The sequence below is a fragment of the Pleurodeles waltl genome, chromosome 1_2 (genome assembly GCF_031143425.1).
Source record: "Pleurodeles waltl isolate 20211129_DDA chromosome 1_2, aPleWal1.hap1.20221129, whole genome shotgun sequence".
Taxonomy (NCBI): Eukaryota; Metazoa; Chordata; class Amphibia; order Caudata; family Salamandridae; genus Pleurodeles; species Pleurodeles waltl.
Window position 1 is genome coordinate 162208976 of NC_090437.1, and position 22573 is coordinate 162231548.

A 22573-nucleotide genomic window follows, 5' to 3' on the forward strand; every position below is an offset into this window, starting at 1 on the left:
TCCTGTGCACCTGCCCTAAGAAGTGTTGGAGTTTGGGGCTTTCAGTTTCCCTCTTGCCTTCTCTTGTGAGCCTGAGTCAAATGCTGAAGGGGTTGTACCTTGCACAGGTTGCAGTCATAGAAGGACGGACTCCGGGACATCTAAGGACAACGACCCTAGCCTAAATGGTTGTGGCCCATTAACCACTGTTACCCCGCTGTGCATCTGAATGGGGTCTGACACCATCACTTCCCTGGTGTAGTCATCTAGAGACAAATGGCCATCACTGTTTTCAATGTGATGGGAATATTTTGTAATGCATTTCCGAAATGCATTAAATCAATTATTTTCAGAACAATGAAATCACCTCAATTACAAATCGAGCAGGTTATTAATGATCACACAGCATATTTAGGAATATAGTCAATTTCCTCCAATTACAGCCAGTAATAAAAGTCATCATATTTTATACTGTGGATAAGAGCGCTTCCAGAAAATAAAAGATACATTTCCCACTCATTTCAACACATAACATAATGCAATGGATGATGTGTTTTTGGCCACAATTGTGTTTCTCATTATGCTGCAGGCATGCCGAAGGTTTGGAACTTTATTTTTGGAGAATCAAATTAGTAATTTCACACTCTCCATAAAAAACAGTCTTCATAAAAAAAATCTAGGATCATGACATACAATATTAATATCTCAGTATTTTAACAGCACAATATAATAACTTCATGTTATCGGCAAAGCAAGCTAGAACATCCCAAGCACCGTTTTGAAATCATCTGCTAATCTTACAATTCGGAGTAGGATTGTCTTCGTCAGATATTCTGAAGTCACGCTGTTTTTAAAGAGCTGCCAGTCATTGTAATGAAGGTGATACTTACAAGCAACATTGATCTCAAATCCATACAAGGTACCAACTGTATTGATTGTGTCATAAACCAATTTTCTCAACTCTGTGCTTATCTGTGATGAAATAAAGCCACCTACAAAAAAACACCACCAGTCTCCAGATCTAACAGATCCCTTCTCCCATTCTGTCTCTTTCTCAGTTTTTTCCTGCCCCTTCCTTTCTATTTCCTGACCGCTCTTCCACAGGATTTACACACCAAGATGGGACATTGCTACGCGTCCCGAGCAAGTTGAATATCTGATCGCCAGGAGCAAGTTCTTCTTTTGGTGTAGCACCTTGAATCATTCCACGGTTGGAAAGTAGGTACTGTCACAGCAGGGTGCACGTGGACGATTTGGCGCCAGTCTTGGATCCTTTGCCTTTGGTGGACCCCCCATCTTTGGCTGCTGACGTGGAATCTGCGGGATTGGGGCTGCTGTCTTGTTCCTCTCTGTTTTGTGCTTGTTCATTATTTCCTTGGAAAGCTTCGTGTTCTGGAACAAAGAATACATTATTTAGAATGCTGCCTATCTGTGCTGGATATGTGTTCTGAGGGCTACGTCGTGGTGCACTTAAAGGGGAACAGCCCAATGCCGGGGTTTCCAAAGAACAATACAATTATCAAAGCTAGGCATTTTTCTGGACTGTAAAATAATATTGTGCACTGCCACAATGAGTTCAGTGTAAATGGTACAACCAGTTTACCAGCTGCAAAAAAGCATATTAGATTTGTTCTAGACGTAATGATAGTGATCTGAATGTTTTTGTTTCAGCACATCATATCCAAGAGCTCCATAATGGAGTACAGAAAATAAATCACTATGTAAGGGACAAATTAGCTGTTAACCAGGATAACAGGACCCTAACTTGTGCTTGTCAGGTGAGAGCCTACCAAGGCGGATGAATTAGCAGAAACACTATCCACAAAGGCTAACAAGGTTTCAAGAACCGATCACAGGCACCGGGGAAGATGTAACCCTACCAGTGACAGCCTCTTCGCCAAAGCACTTAGGTTGAGGACGTTTGAGTGCTGGCCCACTGCCTGTGTAGGTGAAGGTGTCACTGTTCATTCTGACTAGTGTTGCTTACCTTCCATACTGACTCAGAAGACCAGTTTACCTTTGTTACTCATGCCCCTTTGAAAACAAACTCTGACTGATCAGAGAGGATTTTGTAAGTTTTCGAGGGGCTCTATTTCCCACAAAAGAAGGGTGAGGGTGCTGAAATCAAATTAACTTACATTATTAAATTATATATTATATTATTTATTATTTATTATTATAATATAATTTAAAATTATATTCTTAACTACAGCAAGCCCACTGGAGCCTGGTTCAGTGGAATAAAAAGAACCTACAACCTAGACCACTTCTAATTTTCATGCACAGTTTTCTGTATGCACATTTTTTTCCCGCCACAAACTTCATGCTAGCTAAGCCCCTGCTGGCCACTCATCACATTCTTTTCTCCCTGCCATGTCAGCACACACCTTCCAGAAGCAGTGTGGCAGGAGGAAGAAGGTAGTGTGGACAGGGACCCACTGTTTATAAAGGGTGAGATGAGGTATGGGGCATCCCCATAAAACCTTCCTGATTTATTTTTTTCTAAAAGAGGGTTGCTGGAGAGGCACTCAACAGAAGCACATGTCAGCTTCACTTCCGAGTTGGAGCTCACCTCCATACACCCTGGCTGAGTCACTCGCTGATCTTCACAAATGAAACATAACAATTCCACGGAAGGGTGGGATGTCGAAACAAAACAGCTATGCAAGAGGGATAATGAGTAGAGGTTACAATAAAAAAACATGTTATGGAACATTCGCCAACAAGCTGCTGCCTCAACGAGTTACAAGCTGTAAGAAGTCTTAAAACCACAATTTTCTTGTGCATAAAAATCCAAGCTCGTCATTGAGATTTGACATCTCTCAGATCTTAGTCTGGATTTTTAGATCCTATGAAACATCTTGGGAATATAGAGCTTGATGAATCAAATATTTTGCAGTTACAAAGCTTGTGATTTGCAATTCAGAGGCTTTGCCACCTCAAAAAAGCAAGTACTAAATGACCACTGAGAGTTAGAAATGCTGTTCCTCAGTTTGGATGATTAACTATATTTGGTAGGGCTTCTGGAATATTTTTTTTACGACACAATGAGACATTCTGCCGTTTCACCTAAACTTATAATATGTGTCAAATTAGTCATCAGTTATCTGTAATGATAGAAATGATTGTAAACGGGTCAACTACAACAATAAATCTTTTTGGGCCCAGACAAGGATTGTCTCTAGTTTCTATTTTTGTTTTTCTTGCATATTGAAACTTTAACATTGGTTTGTCATTGAGAATGGGAACTTAAAGGATTTACATGTAGAACATTTGGATGCAAAGATCTATATAGAGATGTATTCCGAATTGAGAAGGAACTGACCTGAAAACAATGAACACGTTTGTCTAGGTCTCAAGATATACATTCAATGCAGACTAAACTACAAATATAATATTGCCTGGATTTGGACTCCCCAAATTTAATCAACTATTGACTTTTACTAGAATATCAGGCTTGTCTTCTGTGCTTCTGATTCACATTCGAGGAGTGAATTTGTTTATTACATGAATAGAAGCCACCACAATCTAAGAACCCCTGATGGAGGTCCTGTTGAGTAATGAATGTAGCTAAATTAATAAAGGCTGACTGCCTCATCCAAGAAGCAGGTGAAAACAGCCAATGAAAGAGATCAAGATTTGTAACAACAGTCCAAATGCCAGAAGAGTGTAAGGCAATTCAGTAAAGAAGCCTGTGCTAGAGAAACCAGTAAAGATGCCTTTACCTCTAATTAAGTATGGGGCGTAAGGGGACATGAAGAAGTTTGTAGGGCCTGACCCTCGGTTAGATATGCCATAGCTGATAAGGGCTCAAATAGGTAACAATCACTTCAGTGACCTAGTTTCAAATCCCAACAAGGACAACTCAGTCCTCCATCCTTCTGAGATCAGTAAATTATGCACCATTAAATTGCATAACAGAAACTTCTATTAATTAGAGTGCTTAGGAACAGCAAAAGTGCATTATGAAGTGCAAAATAACAATAACATGAAGAATTTCAAACATATGCTGCTTATGTAGGGTTTATCTTTAATTAATCTTTTTTACACTCTCCTTTTGCAGTGGTGTAACAAAATGTTAGCAGGCCTCCCCTGCAAAGAATGGTGCGGGAGGCCCCCCACAATGCCCATTCCCTCACAGTTGCCAACCACCTTGTAGAAGGTCTTCAACTTTGCCTTGTGCATCCACATGACATCAGCAGGAGTTTCCATAAAAAGCTTAGCATCAAAGAGACAAAAGTTATCCTTGTGGGATGAGCATGCTCTAGATACATGCACATGAAATATTAAGTCACGTTCATATTTTTTATTATAATAATATTAGTATTTTTACTAACAAAATTCAATTTTAGAGCCTAACTGAATGTTCCCCTCACTGACACCTAAATAGGGAATAGGCTTGTAAGGTATGTGCAGAAGTAAATTAAATGTAGTCACCAAAAGGTGTATTTCTATTTTGGCAAAGAAAGTAATCTACCATAAATTTGTGGAGCTCCCATTCTTTGAGACTGCCAGTTTTCCTTTCTATGTAATGCTTTTATTCTGAGTGCCCAGGTGCAGCACCAGTTTACCTGTGACCTAATGTATGCCCCCACTGAAGTTCACTTCAGCGGACACCAATGATAGTCTGACTAGTGATATTTTAAACACCACATATAATGAAACCCATAGAGAACATAATGCAGATGTATGTAATTGCCCACACAGGCCTGGGTAATATGGGTAATTGCTGTTTTGGGCAGGGCCACTGGAATTAAGTGATTCTGTGGCTGGGCCATTTTCTACATTATTATGCATTTGCTTCATATCTCATCATCTGCTGCATAAGATATAGATTTTAGCAAAACAAAAGAACGAGTTACTTACCTTCGGTAACGACTTTTCTGGTGGATACATTAGCTACCTGTGGATTCCTCACGGTGAATACTCCCATGGCGCCAGCATTTGACGGAAATCTTCTTACTAGTCTCTGCACGTCGACGAGGACGTCACTCTAGCCCACGCGACGCCGTCTGACGTCATACAGGCAATAAGAAGTCCTCGCCGACGTGCCGATGACAGTACCAACATTTTTTACGTGCATGAGAATAATAATAATAACCCAATGCAATGAAAGAGCAAAGCAACATCTCTTAATATTGTAAATCACACAACATTGCAATAAAATAGCTGTAGATTTAATATAACCTTTTTTTTTTTTTTTTTTTTTTAAACAAATAAATATATTTATACATACGAATCATGTATATACCCAATATATATATAGATTTATATATAAATATACACATATATACAAATATCATACATGCAAAATGTATTGCAACTTTGAAGACCAAAAGGAGCACACTCAAGGATTGCTTGGAGAGACCAAAAAGGCAACGGGGAGGCGGGTGGGACCGTGAGGAATCCACAGGTAGCTAATGTATCCACCAGAAAAGTCGTTACCGAAGGTAAGTAACTTGTTCTTCTGATGGATACAACTACCTGTGGATTCCTCACCTGATGAATAGAGTCCCAAAGCAGTACCACGCCCGGCGGTGGGTGCCTAAATGGTCAAACCAAGAAATCCTGCAGCACTGACCGTGCAAAATGACCGTCCCTTCTGACCTCAGAGTCCAAACAGTAATGTTTCACAAAAGTGTGAAGGGACGACCAAGTTGCGGCCTTGCAGATGTCAACCACAGGAACACCCCTGGCCAAGGCCGAAGAGGCCGACTTAGCTCTGGTGGAGTGAGCTCTAATGCCCTCAGGCGGATCCTTCTTTGCCAAAGAGTAACAGATTTTAATGCAAAGAACAACCCACCTGGAGAGTGTTCTCTTGTGGACTGCCTTTCCTCTCCTCTTGCCCACGTATCCGACAAACAGCTGATCCTCCAGCCTGATATCCTTCATTCTGTCGATATAGAAGCTCAACGCCCTTTTTGGGTCCAGGCGATGTAGTCTTTCTTCCTCCTTTGAAGGATGAGGCGGAGGATAAAACGTGGACAAAGTGATTGTCTGAGCCAAATGGAAGGGTGAAACAACCTTCGGAAGGAAAGCAGCCTTGGTCCTCAACACCACCTTATCCCCATAAAACGTTATATAAGGGGGTTTAACCGATAAGGCCTGCAACTCACTCACTCTCCTTGCAGATGTTATAGCTACCAGGAATACTGTTTTAATAACCAAATACCTTAAGGGGCAAGAATGCATAGGCTCAAAAGGGGACCCCATAAGGAAAGTCAGGACCAAGGACAAATCCCATTGAGGCATAACGAATGGTTTTGGAGGATATTGATTCAGAAGACCTTTCAAGAATCTAAGAACAATAGGGGATTTAAATAACGATGGTTGGTCTGGAAGACAAATGAAGGCTGACAAGGCCGACAAATAACCCTTAATGGTAGCTACTGCACAACCTTTCTGCGCTAGAGACAGTGCAAAAGACAAAACATGTGACAGATGAGCATGTAAGGGATCAATCTGTCTCTCTCCACACCACATAACAAATTTAGACCACCTATTAGCGTAGATAGATTTAGTGGAGTGTCGCCTGGCCGCTAAGATAACATCCACTACATCAGGCGGGAGAGAGAAGGAACTCAGGTTGCCCCGTTCAATCTCCAAGCATGTAGGTGCAGACTCTGGAGGTTGGGGTGTAAAACCTGCCCCTGCGACTGCGAGAGGAGGTCTGCCCTGAGAGGGAGACGGAGCGGAGGGCACAGTGAGAGTTGGAGAAGGTCGGAGTACCATACCCTCCTTGGCCAATCCGGAGCTATTAAGATGACTTGGGCCCGGTCTTGGCGAATTTTCCTCAACACTCGAGGAATCAAGGGTATGGGGGGAAACGCGTAAAGCAACTGGTCGCACCAGGTTATCTGAAACGCGCCCCCCAACGCTCCCTGCATCGGATACTGGAGGCTGCAGAATAACGGGCAATGCGCGTTCTCCCGAGTGGCAAACAGATCTATCCGAGGAAACCCCCACATCTGGAAGATTAAACAGACTTGATCTGGATGGAGACGCCACTCGTGGTCTGCCGAGAATTGGCGACTGAGACTGTCCGCACGTACATTCAAGACCCCGGCCAGATGATTTGCCACCAAGCAAATCTGATGGTCCTTTGCCCAGGACCATAGCCGAAGAGCTTCTCTGCAGAGAAGGTACGACCCTACTCCTCCCTGTTTGTTTATGTACCACATCGTGGTAGTATTGTCCGTCAGGACCTGTACCGACTGACCACGAAGGGATGGGAGGAAGGCCTTGAGAGCCAAACGTACAGCCCGTAACTCCAACAGATTGATATGAAACACCTGTTCCTCTGGAGACCAAAGCCCTTTGATCTCCAGATCCCCCAGATGAGCTCCCCATCCTAGGGTGGAGGCATCCGTTATTACCGTGGCCACTGGTGGCGACTGCGCGAACGGCTTCCCCTGTGAAAGATTGTTGCCCGCAATCCACCACTTCAATTCCACAGCAGCATCTCTGGAGATCTTGACAGTACCTTCTAAATCTCCCTTGTGTTGAGACCACTGCCTTCGGAGGCACCACTGAAGAGCCCTCATGTGCCAGCGAGCATGCGTGACCAACAGAATGCAGGAGGCGAACAGACCGAGCAGACGAAGGACCTTGAGGACTGGAACTACCGCTCCATTTCGAAACATTGGAACCAATTCCTGAATATCTTGAATCCGCTGAGGCGGAGGAAAGGCTCGACTCAATGTTGTATCCAGTACTGCCCCTATGAACAGGAGGCGCTGAGAGGGCTCCAGGTGAGATTTGGGCACGTTCACCGAAAAGCCCAGGTCGAACAACAACTGGGTTGTTGACTGCAGATGATGCGACACAAGCTCCGGGGACTTGGCTTTGATCAACCAGTCGTCCAAGTAAGGGAATACTGCTATCCCCTTCCTTCTGAGCTCCGCCGCAACCACTGACATCACCTTTGTGAAGACTCGAGGTGCTGAAGTAAGACCAAACGGGAGGACCGCAAACTGATAGTGCTGCGACCCTACCACAAACCGGAGATACTTCCTGTGCGACTTGAGTATCGGGATATGAAAGTAAGCATCCTGCAAGTCGACAGACACCATCCAATCTTCCTTGTTCAACGCCAAAAGCACCTGTGCTAGGGTCAGCATCTTGAACTTTTCCTGTTTGAGGAACCAATTCAAGATCCTCAGATCCAGGATTGGTCTCAACTGACCATCCTTTTTGGGAATCAGGAAGTATCTTGAGTAACAACCTCGACCCTTTTCCTGCTCTGGGACCAACTCTACCGCGCCCTTTGAAAGGAGGACTTGAACCTCCTGTTCTAGCAACAGGAGGTGTTCTTCTGAACAATAAGATGGGCGGGGCGGGATGAGGGGCGGGAACTCCCGAAAGGGAAGGGCGTAGCCTTTTCCCACAATGCCGAGAACCCAAGTGTCCGTTGTGATAGACTTCCACTTGTGGAGAAAACGCTGTAATCTTCCCCCTACAGGAGAGGAGTGAGTGGGAAACGGTGGAAGCCTAAGGCTGCTTCCCCTGCTGCACCCCTCCAGAGGACGAGGAAGAGGCAGAGTGCTGTTGAGAGGCTCCTCTGGTACGGACCCCACCCCTCCCCCTCCCTCTAAATGACCTATAGGGGAGGGAAGAGGCGGGTTGCTGGAACCTCCCCCGAAAGGATGAGGAATAAGAGCCACGCCCAAATCCCCGAAACCTCCTGAAAATTCTAGAAGAGGCAGAGGAAGAAGGAGCTTGCAGTCCTAACGATTTGGCTGTGGCTCTGCTCTCCTTAAATCGTTCCAAGGCTGAATCTGCCTTGGCTCCAAACAGTCTGTCCCCATCAAACGGGAGGTCCAGCAGGGTCGACTGCACATCCGCAGAGAACCCTGAGTTTCGGAGCCAGGCCTGTCTTCTTGCCACCACAGCCGTGCCCATCGCCCTGGCCACCGAGTCGGTCGTGTCCAGCCCAGACTGGATAATCTGGGTCGCGGCAGCCTGGGCGTCCGAGACCACATCCAAAAGACCCTGGGGAAGCTCCGTGAATGAAGACGAAATATCATCCATCAGCGCATGGATGTACCTCCCCAGAATGCACGTGGCGTTGGTGGCCTTCAACGCCAAACTGCATGACGAAAATATTTTCTTGGACTGCGCATCCAGTTTCTTGGAGTCTCTGTCTCCAGGCACCGTCGGGAAGGAACCAGGCGCTGACTTTGAGGAACAGGAGGCTTGCACCACCAAGCTCTCCGGCGTAGGGTGTCTAGAGAGAAAGCCAGGGTCAGATGGTGCAGCTCGATACCTCCTGGCCACAGCCCTATGAACGGCCGAGGAAGACACCGGCTTCTTCCACACCTCCAACACCGGATCCAGCAAAGCCTCATTAAATGGCAAGAGAGGCTCAGCTGCAGCAGAGGCCGGATGCAATACCTCTGTCAGCAAATTCTGCTTTGCCTCTGCCACCGGCAAAGGCAGGTCCAAAAAGCTCGCTGCCTTCCTCACCACAGCATGAAAGGAAGCAGCCTCCTCCGTATATTCCCCTGGAGATGAAAGGTCCCACTCAGGGGAAGTGTCCAGCCCACTGGCTGTATCCAGACCATGCAGTCCGTCTCCAGAGTCCTCAATCTCTCCCTCCTCTAGGACTCGCTGGTACTCTTGTTCTTCTAAAAGACGGAGAGCACGCCTCCTCGAATGAAGTCTCTCCTCGATACGCGGAGTCGACATGGCCTCCGCCGACGTCGAAGAACGGCGCCGATCTCCAGAAGCATCTGACGCCGCGTCCGGCGCCACAGGCAGCTTCGGCGCCGAGGCAGGAGCCGGAGGACGGGGTCTTGGAGCCGATGGACCAACCGGAGTCACAGGGCAAAATCCTGACTTCGACGGAGGGGCAACCTCCGGGGCCGAAACATCCGAAGCCACCGGAGCGGCCACCGACGCCGGCACCGGCGCCGAGCCCACATTCCCAAAAGGGAGAAAGGGCATAAAGGGTGCCGGCCGAAGAGGCGCAGGATCAACCAACGAAAAGGCCAAGGGCCCCGAAGGACCAGCCGGAGCAGCTCCTGGAGCCATCTGCTGAAAGATGGTATACATCGCATTAAGAAACGCGGTACTATCGGCTCCAGGAGTGGGAAAAACCGGATACTGGGGTGCCTGGATCGAGGGCGACCCCGACGCCGGCCTCGACGTCTGCGACGCCGGAGAAAACACAAGAGGCTGCACCACCTCAATCACTGACGCCTGACCAGGTGAAGCCGGTGACGCCGGAGAGGGCAACGGCGTCGATGGATGCGGCGTGACCGTGGGGCTGACCTCCCAAGTCCTCCGACGCCGAGCCGAAGGTGACCTCGAATGAGACTCCTTGCTGGAGTGACGTCGTGAGTCTCTACGGCGCCGGGAGTCTCGATGACGCCGGTGAGACCTTGGCGAAGAAGACTTCTTATGATGTTTCTCCTTCTTCTTTGACTTTGCCATGAATAACTTGGCCTCGCGCTCTTTGAGGGCCTTCGGATTCATGTGTTGACATGAATCGCAAGTCGAGACGTCGTGGTCGGAGCTCAAACACCATAGACAGTCGGAGTGAGGATCTGTAACTGACATCTTGCCCCCACACTCTCGACAGGGCTTGAAACCCGACTTCCTCTGAGACATTGTTACCGCAGAGAAGAACGAGTTACTTACCTTCGGTAACGACTTTTCTGGTGGATACATTAGCTACCTGTGGATTCCTCACCTGATGAATACTCCCATGGCGCCAGCATTTGACGGAAATCTTCTTACTAGTCTCTGCACGTCGACGAGGACGTCACTCTAGCCCACGCGACGCCGTCTGACGTCATACAGGCAATAAGAAGTCCTCGCCGACGTGCCGATGACAGTACCAACATTTTTTACGTGCATGAGAATAATAATAATAACCCAATGCAATGAAAGAGCAAAGCAACATCTCTTAATATTGTAAATCACACAACATTGCAATAAAATAGCTGTAGATTTAATATAACCTTTTTTTTTTTTTTTTTTTAAACAAATAAATATATTTATACATACGAATCATGTATATACCCAATATATATATAGATTTATATATAAATATACACATATATACAAATATCATACATGCAAAATGTATTGCAACTTTGAAGACCAAAAGGAGCACACTCAAGGATTGCTTGGAGAGACCAAAAAGGCAACGGGGAGGCGGGTGGGACCGTGAGGAATCCACAGGTAGCTAATGTATCCACCAGAAAAGTCGTTACCGAAGGTAAGTAACTCGTTCTTCTGATGGATACAACTACCTGTGGATTCCTCACCTGATGAATAGAGTCCCAAAGCAGTACCACGCCCGGCGGTGGGTGCCTAAATGGTCAAACCAAGAAATCCTGCAGCACTGACCGTGCAAAATGACCGTCCCTTCTGACCTCAGAGTCCAAACAGTAATGTTTCACAAAAGTGTGAAGGGACGACCAAGTTGCGGCCTTGCAGATGTCAACCACAGGAACACCCCTGGCCAAGGCCGAAGAGGCCGACTTAGCTCTGGTGGAGTGAGCTCTAATGCCCTCAGGCGGATCCTTCTTTGCCAAAGAGTAACAGATTTTAATGCAAAGAACAACCCACCTGGAGAGTGTTCTCTTGTGGACTGCCTTTCCTCTCCTCTTGCCCACGTATCCGACAAACAGCTGATCCTCCAGCCTGATATCCTTCATTCTGTCGATATAGAAGCTCAACGCCCTTTTTGGGTCCAGGCGATGTAGTCTTTCTTCCTCCTTTGAAGGATGAGGCGGAGGATAAAACGTGGACAAAGTGATTGTCTGAGCCAAATGGAAGGGTGAAACAACCTTCGGAAGGAAAGCAGCCTTGGTCCTCAACACCACCTTATCCCCATAAAACGTTATATAAGGGGGTTTAACCGATAAGGCCTGCAACTCACTCACTCTCCTTGCAGATGTTATAGCTACCAGGAATACTGTTTTAATAACCAAATACCTTAAGGGGCAAGAATGCATAGGCTCAAAAGGGGACCCCATAAGGAAAGTCAGGACCAAGGACAAATCCCATTGAGGCATAACGAATGGTTTTGGAGGATATTGATTCAGAAGACCTTTCAAGAATCTGAGAACAATAGGGGATTTAAATAACGATGGTTGGTCTGGAAGACAAATGAAGGCTGACAAGGCCGACAAATAACCCTTAATGGTAGCTACTGCACAACCTTTCTGCGCTAGAGACAGTGCAAAAGACAAAACATGTGACAGATGAGCATGTAAGGGATCAATCTGTCTCTCTCCACACCACATAACAAATTTAGACCACCTATTAGCGTAGATAGATTTAGTGGAGTGTCGCCTGGCCGCTAAGATAACATCCACTACATCAGGCGGGAGAGAGAAGGAACTCAGGTTGCCCCGTTCAATCTCCAAGCATGTAGGTGCAGACTCTGGAGGTTGGGGTGTAAAACCTGCCCCTGCGACTGCGAGAGGAGGTCTGCCCTGAGAGGGAGACGGAGCGGAGGGCACAGTGAGAGTTGGAGAAGGTCGGAGTACCATACCCTCCTTGGCCAATCCGGAGCTATTAAGATGACTTGGGCCCGGTCTTGGCGAATTTTCCTCAACACTCGAGGAATCAAGGGTATGGGGGGAAACGCGTAAAGCAACTGGTCGCACCAGGTTATCTGAAACGCGCCCCCCAACGCTCCCTGCATCGGATACTGGAGGCTGCAGAATAACGGGCAATGCGCGTTCTCCCGAGTGGCAAACAGATCTATCCGAGGAAACCCCCACATCTGGAAGATTAAACAGACTTGATCTGGATGGAGACGCCACTCGTGGTCTGCCGAGAATTGGCGACTGAGACTGTCCGCACGTACATTCAAGACCCCGGCCAGATGATTTGCCACCAAGCAAATCTGATGGTCCTTTGCCCAGGACCATAGCCGAAGAGCTTCTCTGCAGAGAAGGTACGACCCTACTCCTCCCTGTTTGTTTATGTACCACATCGTGGTAGTATTGTCCGTCAGGACCTGTACCGACTGACCACGAAGGGATGGGAGGAAGGCCTTGAGAGCCAAACATACAGCCCGTAACTCCAACAGATTGATATGAAACACCTGTTCCTCTGGAGACCAAAGCCCTTTGATCTCCAGATCCCCCAGATGAGCTCCCCATCCTAGGGTGGAGGCATCCGTTATTACCGTGGCCACTGGTGGCGACTGCGCGAACGGCTTCCCCTGTGAAAGATTGTTGCCCGCAATCCACCACTTCAATTCCACAGCAGCATCTCTGGAGATCTTGACAGTACCTTCTAAATCTCCCTTGTGTTGAGACCACTGCCTTCGGAGGCACCACTGAAGAGCCCTCATGTGCCAGCGAGCATGCGTGACCAACAGAATGCAGGAGGCGAACAGACCGAGCAGACGAAGGACCTTGAGGACTGGAACTACCGCTCCATTTCGAAACATTGGAACCAATTCCTGAATATCTTGAATCCGCTGAGGCGGAGGAAAGGCTCGACTCAATGTTGTATCCAGTACTGCCCCTATGAACAGGAGGCGCTGAGAGGGCTCCAGGTGAGATTTGGGCACGTTCACCGAAAAGCCCAGGTCGAACAACAACTGGGTTGTTGACTGCAGATGATGCGACACAAGCTCCGGGGACTTGGCTTTGATCAACCAGTCGTCCAAGTAAGGGAATACTGCTATCCCCTTCCTTCTGAGCTCCGCCGCAACCACTGACATCACCTTTGTGAAGACTCGAGGTGCTGAAGTAAGACCAAACGGGAGGACCGCAAACTGATAGTGCTGCGACCCTACCACAAACCGGAGATACTTCCTGTGCGACTTGAGTATCGGGATATGAAAGTAAGCATCCTGCAAGTCGACAGACACCATCCAATCTTCCTTGTTCAACGCCAAAAGCACCTGTGCTAGGGTCAGCATCTTGAACTTTTCCTGTTTGAGGAACCAATTCAAGATCCTCAGATCCAGGATTGGTCTCAACTGACCATCCTTTTTGGGAATCAGGAAGTATCTTGAGTAACAACCTCGACCCTTTTCCTGCTCTGGGACCAACTCTACCGCGCCCTTTGAAAGGAGGACTTGAACCTCCTGTTCTAGCAACAGGAGGTGTTCTTCTGAACAATAAGATGGGCGGGGCGGGATGAGGGGCGGGAACTCCCGAAAGGGAAGGGCGTAGCCTTTTCCCACAATGCCGAGAACCCAAGTGTCCGTTGTGATAGACTTCCACTTGTGGAGAAAACGCTGTAATCTTCCCCCTACAGGAGAGGAGTGAGTGGGAAACGGTGGAAGCCTAAGGCTGCTTCCCCTGCTGCACCCCTCCAGAGGACGAGGAAGAGGCAGAGTGCTGTTGAGAGGCTCCTCTGGTACGGACCCCACCCCTCCCCCTCCCTCTAAATGACCTATAGGGGAGGGAAGAGGCGGGTTGCTGGAACCTCCCCCGAAAGGAAGAGGAATAAGAGCCACGCCCAAATCCCCGAAACCTCCTGAAAATTCTAGAAGAGGCAGAGGAAGAAGGAGCTTGCAGTCCTAACGATTTGGCTGTGGCTCTGCTCTCCTTAAATCGTTCCAAGGCTGAATCTGCCTTGGCTCCAAACAGTCTGTCCCCATCAAACGGGAGGTCCAGCAGGGTCGACTGCACATCCGCAGAGAACCCTGAGTTTCGGAGCCAGGCCTGTCTTCTTGCCACCACAGCCGTGCCCATCGCCCTGGCCACCGAGTCGGTCGTGTCCAGCCCAGACTGGATAATCTGGGTCGCGGCAGCCTGGGCGTCCGAGACCACATCCAAAAGACCCTGGGGAAGCTCCGTGAATGAAGACGAAATATCATCCATCAGCGCATGGATGTACCTCCCCAGAATGCACGTGGCGTTGGTGGCCTTCAACGCCAAACTGCATGACGAAAATATTTTCTTGGACTGCGCATCCAGTTTCTTGGAGTCTCTGTCTCCAGGCACCGTCGGGAAGGAACCAGGCGCTGACTTTGAGGAACAGGAGGCTTGCACCACCAAGCTCTCCGGCGTAGGGTGTCTAGAGAGAAAGCCAGGGTCAGATGGTGCAGCTCGATACCTCCTGGCCACAGCCCTTTGAACGGCCGAGGAAGACACCGGCTTCTTCCACACCTCCAACACCGGATCCAGCAAAGCCTCATTAAATGGCAAGAGAGGCTCAGCTGCAGCAGAGGCCGGATGCAATACCTCTGTCAGCAAATTCTGCTTTGCCTCTGCCACCGGCAAAGGCAGGTCCAAAAAGCTCGCTGCCTTCCTCACCACAGCATGAAAGGAAGCAGCCTCCTCCGTATATTCCCCTGGAGATGAAAGGTCCCACTCAGGGGAAGTGTCCAGCCCACTGGCTGTATCCAGACCATGCAGTCCGTCTCCAGAGTCCTCAATCTCTCCCTCCTCTAGGACTCGCTGGTACTCTTGTTCTTCTAAAAGACGGAGAGCACGCCTCCTCGAATGAAGTCTCTCCTCGATACGCGGAGTCGACATGGCCTCCGCCGACGTCGAAGAACGGCGCCGATCTCCAGAAGCATCTGACGCCGCGTCCGGCGCCACAGGCAGCTTCGGCGCCGAGGCAGGAGCCGGAGGACGAGGTCTTGGAGCCGATGGACCAACCGGAGTCACAGGGCAAAATCCTGACTTCGACGGAGGGGCAACCTCCGGGGCCGAAACATCCGAAGCCACCGGAGCGGCCACCGACGCCGGCACCGGCGCCGAGCCCACATTCCCAAAAGGGAGAAAGGGCATAAAGGGTGCCGGCCGAAGAGGCGCAGGATCACCCAACGAAAAGGCCAAGGGCCCCGAAGGACCAGCCGGAGCAGCTCCTGGAGCCATCTGCTGAAAGATGGTATACATCGCATTAAGAAACGCGGTACTATCGGCTCCAGGAGTGGGAAAAACCGGATACTGGGGTGCCTGGATCGAGGGCGACCCCGACGCCGGCCTCGACGTCTGCGACGCCGGAGAAAACACAAGAGGCTGCACCACCTCAATCACTGACGCCTGACCAGGTGAAGCCGGTGACGCCGGAGAGGGCAACGGCGTCGATGGATGCGGCGTGACCGTGGGGCTGACCTCCCAAGTCCTCCGACGCCGAGCCGAAGGTGACCTCGAATGAGACTCCTTGCTGGAGTGACGTCGTGAGTCTCTACGGCGCCGGGAGTCTCGATGACGCCGGTGAGACCTTGGCGAAGAAGACTTCTTATGATGTTTCTCCTTCTTCTTTGACTTTGCCATGAATAACTTGGCCTCGCGCTCTTTGAGGGCCTTCGGATTCATGTGTTGACATGAATCGCAAGTCGAGACGTCGTGGTCGGAGCTCAAACACCATAGACAGTCGGAGTGAGGATCTGTAACTGACATCTTGCCCCCACACTCTCGACAGGGCTTGAAACCCGACTTCCTCTGAGACATTGTTACCGCAGAGAAGACTACGCAGCAGACAATACACTGTAACCACGAAGGTAACAGTAACTCCCTCGAAGATAACCGTTTCGAATGCACGGAAAAAAGGGAACTGTCATCGGCACGTCGGCGAGGACTTCTTATTGCCTGTATGACGTCAGACGGCGTCGCGTGGGCTAGAGTGACGTCCTCGTCGACGTGCAGAGACTAGTAAGAAGATTTCCGTCAAATGCTGGCGCCATGGGAGTATTCATCAGGTGAGGAATCCACAGGTAGTTGTATCCATCAGAAGACTACGCAGCAGACAATACACTGTAACCACGAAGGTAACAGTAACTCCCTCGAAGATAACCGTTTCGAATGCACGGAAAAAAGGGAACTGTCATCGGCACGTCGGCGAGGACTTCTTATTGCCTGTATGACGTCAGACGGCGTCGCGTGGGCTAGAGTGACGTCCTCGTCGACGTGCAGAGACTAGTAAGAAGATTTCCGTCAAATGCTGGCGCCATGGGAGTATTCATCAGGTGAGGAATCCACAGGTAGTTGTATCCATCAGAAATTTGTTTTTAGCTCAAACGGATCAAAGGTTACTAAAATCTAAGTGGCATTTCTTGTCATGCGGTAGAAGGCTCTATGCAAAAGTTGACCGGTCACCATTATGTTAATTTGTACTCTATTTGTATGCTAACTGGTACAAATTACGTCAACCTTTTGCCCCCTGCAATTTTAACTTGTTAAAAAACGACAAAACTATCACAAAATGTGACACATCACGTCACTTAATTTGCCTTTTCTTGCCACACAATTTAGTCTATGTGTTGCATAATTTGGTCCTTCCATGGTGCGTAATTCCAATGGCCCTGGTAACAAATTTAAATTACTTGTTGAAGGGTTCACATTCAGTGTAAGAGATGTGATCACCTTTTCAATGCATTTAATTGGATTACAATAAATCAAATATCTCTATGGAACTCCTCTTTTAATTTACTGCATATGTACTGGACATCATGCCTACATTTAACTATGTCAAACAGGTCTACCAAGTTTAAGCCAGTTTGTGTGTGAAATGTAATTGTTTACAGCAGCTAATGTGGGAAATTTTCAGGCCTTACGTGTGACACCTTGAGTAACACCTTAGGGAAAACTTTGCCTTTGACCCAAGCAAATAATTTATATGCACATGTAACAGCAATTTTCTCTGATGCACTTCAAGACCCCTTGAAGATAACTTACCCTAATTGTGTCAGGAATTTTGCCTAGCAATACAAATTTTGCCCTCTCACACTATCATGACTCACCTTTCAGCAATAATTCCTTTACGGCTGCCTGCCGCTATCATCACTTGCCCAATAAAATGATTTGCTTGAATCCCTTCCTCGCAGCTCCTTAGACACTGCTTTGGTATCACTGACTGCCTTGCAATTCATGACGAATGAGTTTGTTTTGGAAACTAATATAAACAGCTCTGCTGTACATTCCTATAGAAACTACCAATAGGAAAGCACAAAGATACTTTGTGGAAGCAAAGAAGGAAAAGGTCTCTATGCTCCATATGTCTACAAGAAATTGTCAATTAGCCCTTACACATTGCCCTCACATTTTTTCCATTTCAGCTATGAGGAGTTAATGCATTGCATCCTGTCACTTGTATTCCTGTATATATGGGGAAAGCAAAATAACAAGAGCCAGGTTTAAAAAACAAGATACATCTGGCAAGACAGAGGTTTGAGATGTCTACTTTAGAATCATGCAACTTAACGCTGTTATTTAAATACTGAATTCACTGATTTTTTTGTTATGTAACACAGAGGCTTTACTTTGGTTTAAAAAAAACACATGGATCACTTCTAAATAATTCAGTAAAGCCGGTCACTTTCGTTTCTCAATGCTGCGCTTTTAATGGTATGCATTTGTCAATTATGTTAAGACTATGGCCCACATTTATACTTTTTGACGCACAACTGCGCCAACGCAGTTGTGCGTCAAAAATGTTACCGCCGGCTAACGCCATTCCAACGCGCCATGCGGGCGCCTTATTAATGGAATGACGTTAGCCGGCGCTGCGCACTGGTGTGCGTAAAAAAAAATGACTCACACCAGGCAGCGCCGGCGTATGGGAAAATGGGGGTTGTGCGTCCAAAAACAGTGCAAGTCAGGTCTGAGGCAAAATTCAGGCCTCAAACCGGATTTGCGCCATTTTTTTTCGATGCCCAACCTCCATTGACATGACTCCTGTCATAGCAAAGACAGGAGTCATGCCCCCTTGCCCAATGGCCATGCCCATGGGACTTTTGTCCTCTGGGCATGGCCATTGGGCATAGTGGCATGTAGGGGGGCCCAAATCTAGCCCCCTATGACACTTGAAAAAAACGAAAAAAAATACTTACCTCAACTTACCTCAACTTCCCTGGGATGGGTCCCTCCATCCTTAGGTGTCCTCCTGGGGTGGGCAAGGGTGGCAGGGGGTGTCCCTGGGGGCAGGGCAGGGCACCTCTGGGCTCCTTCCGAGCCCACAGGTCCCTTAACGCCTGCCCTGACCCAGGCGTTAAAAAACAGCACCCATCAGGCTGTGCGCCGTTTTTTAAGGCCTGCCCCCTCCTGTGCGTCAAAATTACATAGTATAAATAAGGGGCACAGGCCTTAAAGTCATTTTTTGGAAGGGAACGCCTACCTTGCATATAATTAACGCAAGGCTGGTTCCCCCTTCCAAAAAATGACGCACATGGTGGAATTTTGACGCCCGCGGGGTCGGACGTCAAAGTATAAATATGGGGCAGGGTTTGCGCCGATTGTGCGTCAAAACTTTTGACGCACATTCGGCGCAAACAGAGTATAAATATGCCCCTATATGTATTGCATATTGTTTGTAACTTGGCACTATACTAAAAGTTACCCAAAGCATGCCGGAGGGAAGTAAGAACTCTAGGTTTCCAACAGCTCCTTTAATGGCAATATTGTGAAATCATCTGCAATGACTAGCATTTTCTGTCCTGGCCTTATGTCTTTCCCCCTATCAGTACACACCTTAAACAGCTAATGTAAAAAGAAATCACTTTTAGAATGTGTTCTACAGCAGTCCTAATGACTCCTGACTGATAACATAACTAAACAAAGACATAAAGGCAATTTGAAAATAAATGCAGTTTATTTCATATAAAGCTTTACTTAACAATGAGTGTAGGATTTTGCAGAATCTTGAAATGTGAAGAGCGGGGTGTGATTTTTCTCTGGAAATGGTGGCAACCCTAGCTCTACTCCAGTAGGTTCTGTGCTGCTTCTTCCCTCTAAAAGTGCTCTGTGGAGGACCTCCCTCTCTGCACCCCTCAAAAAACTCCCGTAAAGAGCTTGGCAGGCTCGACTGAAAAGAAACAAATACGTAATTTTGTTTCTTTTCAGTCTGGGGCCACCTCTGTTTCAGCTGCAAGCTGCCAAAACACTCCAGCTGCCTTAGAGAGAGACACACTGTGCAGACAAGATGAGGAGGCCCCATTCCTGAAGAGAAAACCAAGGACCCCGCATGGTGAGAGCGGCAGGGGTGCTCATTATACCCCTGACCCAAACTATGGTCAACATGGAATTGCCATAGTGATTAATGAATTGATGTAATGCTACTTAACTATAAACCCCAAATTACCTATATATCTTAAGAGTGATTGACTCTTTTAATCTGCTTTATATGGGAATTTTGTTTTGATTTTCTTTTATATTGATTGTACATATTTCTTATGTTTTTGGCCTTTTCAAACTGCAATAAAGTAGTTTTGCGATGATAAAAAGGTACTAATGTCTTTATAGGTGTTTGGACTCCTAAAAAATGCGTAATGTAATTTTCCAATTATGGCTGGTTTGTTTGGCAAAAGTGAGCTGCCAGATTGAAATAAAATAGTTAGACAATAACCTGACTTGCGTTTCAGGCATGATTAAGTTTGAAACAAATTAGTGTACTTTTATGCTATTTTGACTGACATGGTTGCTGCAGCAAGCAGCATGTATATTTTTTTTATAATACTACAGTAACTCAGTATCTTGCTGCCCCATAAACCTCTCTTTCAACTTCTGTCTTTAGATCCTATTAAAAGTAGTCCATTAAATTCTAATATGTGAAGAAGCTCCTGTTACTACATGTATCAGTATTCCGAGTTCTGTGTGGGGGAAAATATCATGGAAATACTCAGTGGTGGCTGGTAATTTTAAGGGGGGGCGGACGCCACACACACACACACACTTACTTCATTCATTCACACACACATCCATTCACAGCACTCAATACCAAATATTCAAACATAGATGCACCAAACATTAATTAATTTAAAAAAAAGAAACACTTACCTGCAGCTCAGCCTAGGAGGTCCCTGGAGGGTTGAGATTCCTGCTTTCCCTCATTGGCTGACCCTAGGTCAGTCAATGAGGGAAGGCAGCAGTCCTAACCTCATCACAGAGTGGAATGGGGTCAGTGAGACTGCTGACCCCCCCCCAATCTGTGATGATGTGTCACTGATTGGCCCTGGGCGCTCCAGGCTTAAAGCTGAAGTACCAAGGTTCAAAGCACCCAGTGAAACTACGCCTTGTCACTGAGAATGAGGGTCTTGAGGACCTTTGCTGAGCTGAGGAGGTCACACCCACAGGAGCTGTGTCCTCCTCAGCCCAGCAAATTTCAGCTCAGGCAGTCATGAGCCTGAGAAAATAGCGCTTGTCTAGCTCCTGGCTGCCTCACCTGAAAATGAAGAATGTCTGTCAGTCTGATCTTTTCTCAGCCTGACAGACAATCTTCTTGAGGGGCAAAAGGTGGGGGAGTGTGGACCATCAGCCCTAAAGGATGGGCAGTGGCTGGAAATACTGATACATGAGGGAAGAATTTGGTGTGGGATGCAATGAATTCTGAAAGTTATGCACCATTTTCTTAGAGAAAACTCAGAATAGGAGCATAATTGCTATACCTGGTAAATACCTCACATGAGGGCGATGGTATTCACCAGTTGTGAGGTGTGGTAAATATCTCATTGTCCATCCAAGACACTAATTTCTAGGGTGACCACCTATCTGTATTTTTTTACAGAGTGTCCTGAATGTGTGTTCCTTGTCCATGAAGACATGAGTGATCTGTTACGGATGCCCTTTGTCTGTAATTTTACAACAACTTCTAACACCTGGATGGCCCTGTTAAGAAGGATGCCAGCACATTGCTTTTCCTTTCAGTGTATCTTAGGACATCTTTAGGTGCTGCTGCTTGTATTATTCTGATAAAGAATGCTGTTTGTTTTTGCAAAGATTGTTAGCGATAGGCTATGAGCAGTGAAATGATCACATTTGTATTTGAAAGGCTCGTTCTGTCCTCTTACACACTGCACTGTTTAACCCTTGCCTGCTTACAAGAAATCAAGCATTGGCAAAGCCAACAGGTCTAACCTATGGCAGCTATTGGCTTTGCTATTGGCTTTGGCAATCATCAAGTGCAGCAGCATAACCACAATGCAACATGGCTAAAAATAATTTAAAAGAAAAAGTGCAATAATGTGGCCAGCGCTAATACATTTTTCAAAATTAAAAACAAACAGAGAGTGGGCTAGGGGACGAAACAACATGGAGTTAGGAAGGGCAGTAGAGAATGGACGTTGTTGGGGCAGAGGGCATGCAAGAGAAAGTGGGGAAGCACACGGACAACAGAGGGTAGCTGGAAGATTCTGGGGAGGTAAACAAGCAATGGAGAGAGGGATGGAGGAGAGAGGGTAGTAAGCTCATAAAGGATGGTTGGGAGGGGCTGAGGGAGCAGGCCGACAACGGAGGGTGGCAAGAAGAAATAGGGCAGCAAGCTGACAACAGAGTGTGGGCAGAAGAAGATGGAGAAGGAAGCAGACAGTGGAGTGTGGGTAGGAGGGGGTAGGACAGCAGGCTGTTAACAGAGGCTTGGCAGGAGGACCTGAGGTACCAAGCTTGCAACAGAGGTTGGGGGTGGGAATGGAGCAGCAAGCTGATAACAGAGGGTGGGCGGGAGGGACTTGGGCAACAAGCTGACAACAAATGATAGGTGGTAGATTGATGGTGAAGCACACAGACAATGGGGGGTGGTCGAAAGGCCTGAGGAAGTAAATTGAGAAAGGATGGTAGACGGGAAGGGATGAGGAAGCAAGCTGACAACAGAAGGTGGGCAGAAGAAGAGGGAGAAGGAAGTAGAGAGTGGAATGTGGGTAGGAGGGGATAGGCCAGCAAACTGTTAACAG

General features: G+C 47.4%; 1 protein-coding gene across 4 annotated transcripts in view; it reads right to left on the reverse strand.

Moving 5' to 3' along the window:
- Window positions 1-575: 575 nt before the first annotated feature.
- Window positions 576-22573, reverse strand: part of LOC138295404 (uncharacterized) — a 229700-nt gene continuing 207702 nt past the window's right edge. For all 4 annotated transcript variants that reach the window (XM_069233701.1, XM_069233682.1, XM_069233693.1 and 1 more), the window contains one exon: window positions 576-1371. In XM_069233701.1, coding sequence (XP_069089802.1) covers window positions 1208-1371 — 164 coding nt within the window. In that variant the 3' untranslated portion in view covers window positions 576-1207. The remainder of the gene's footprint in view (window positions 1372-22573) is intronic.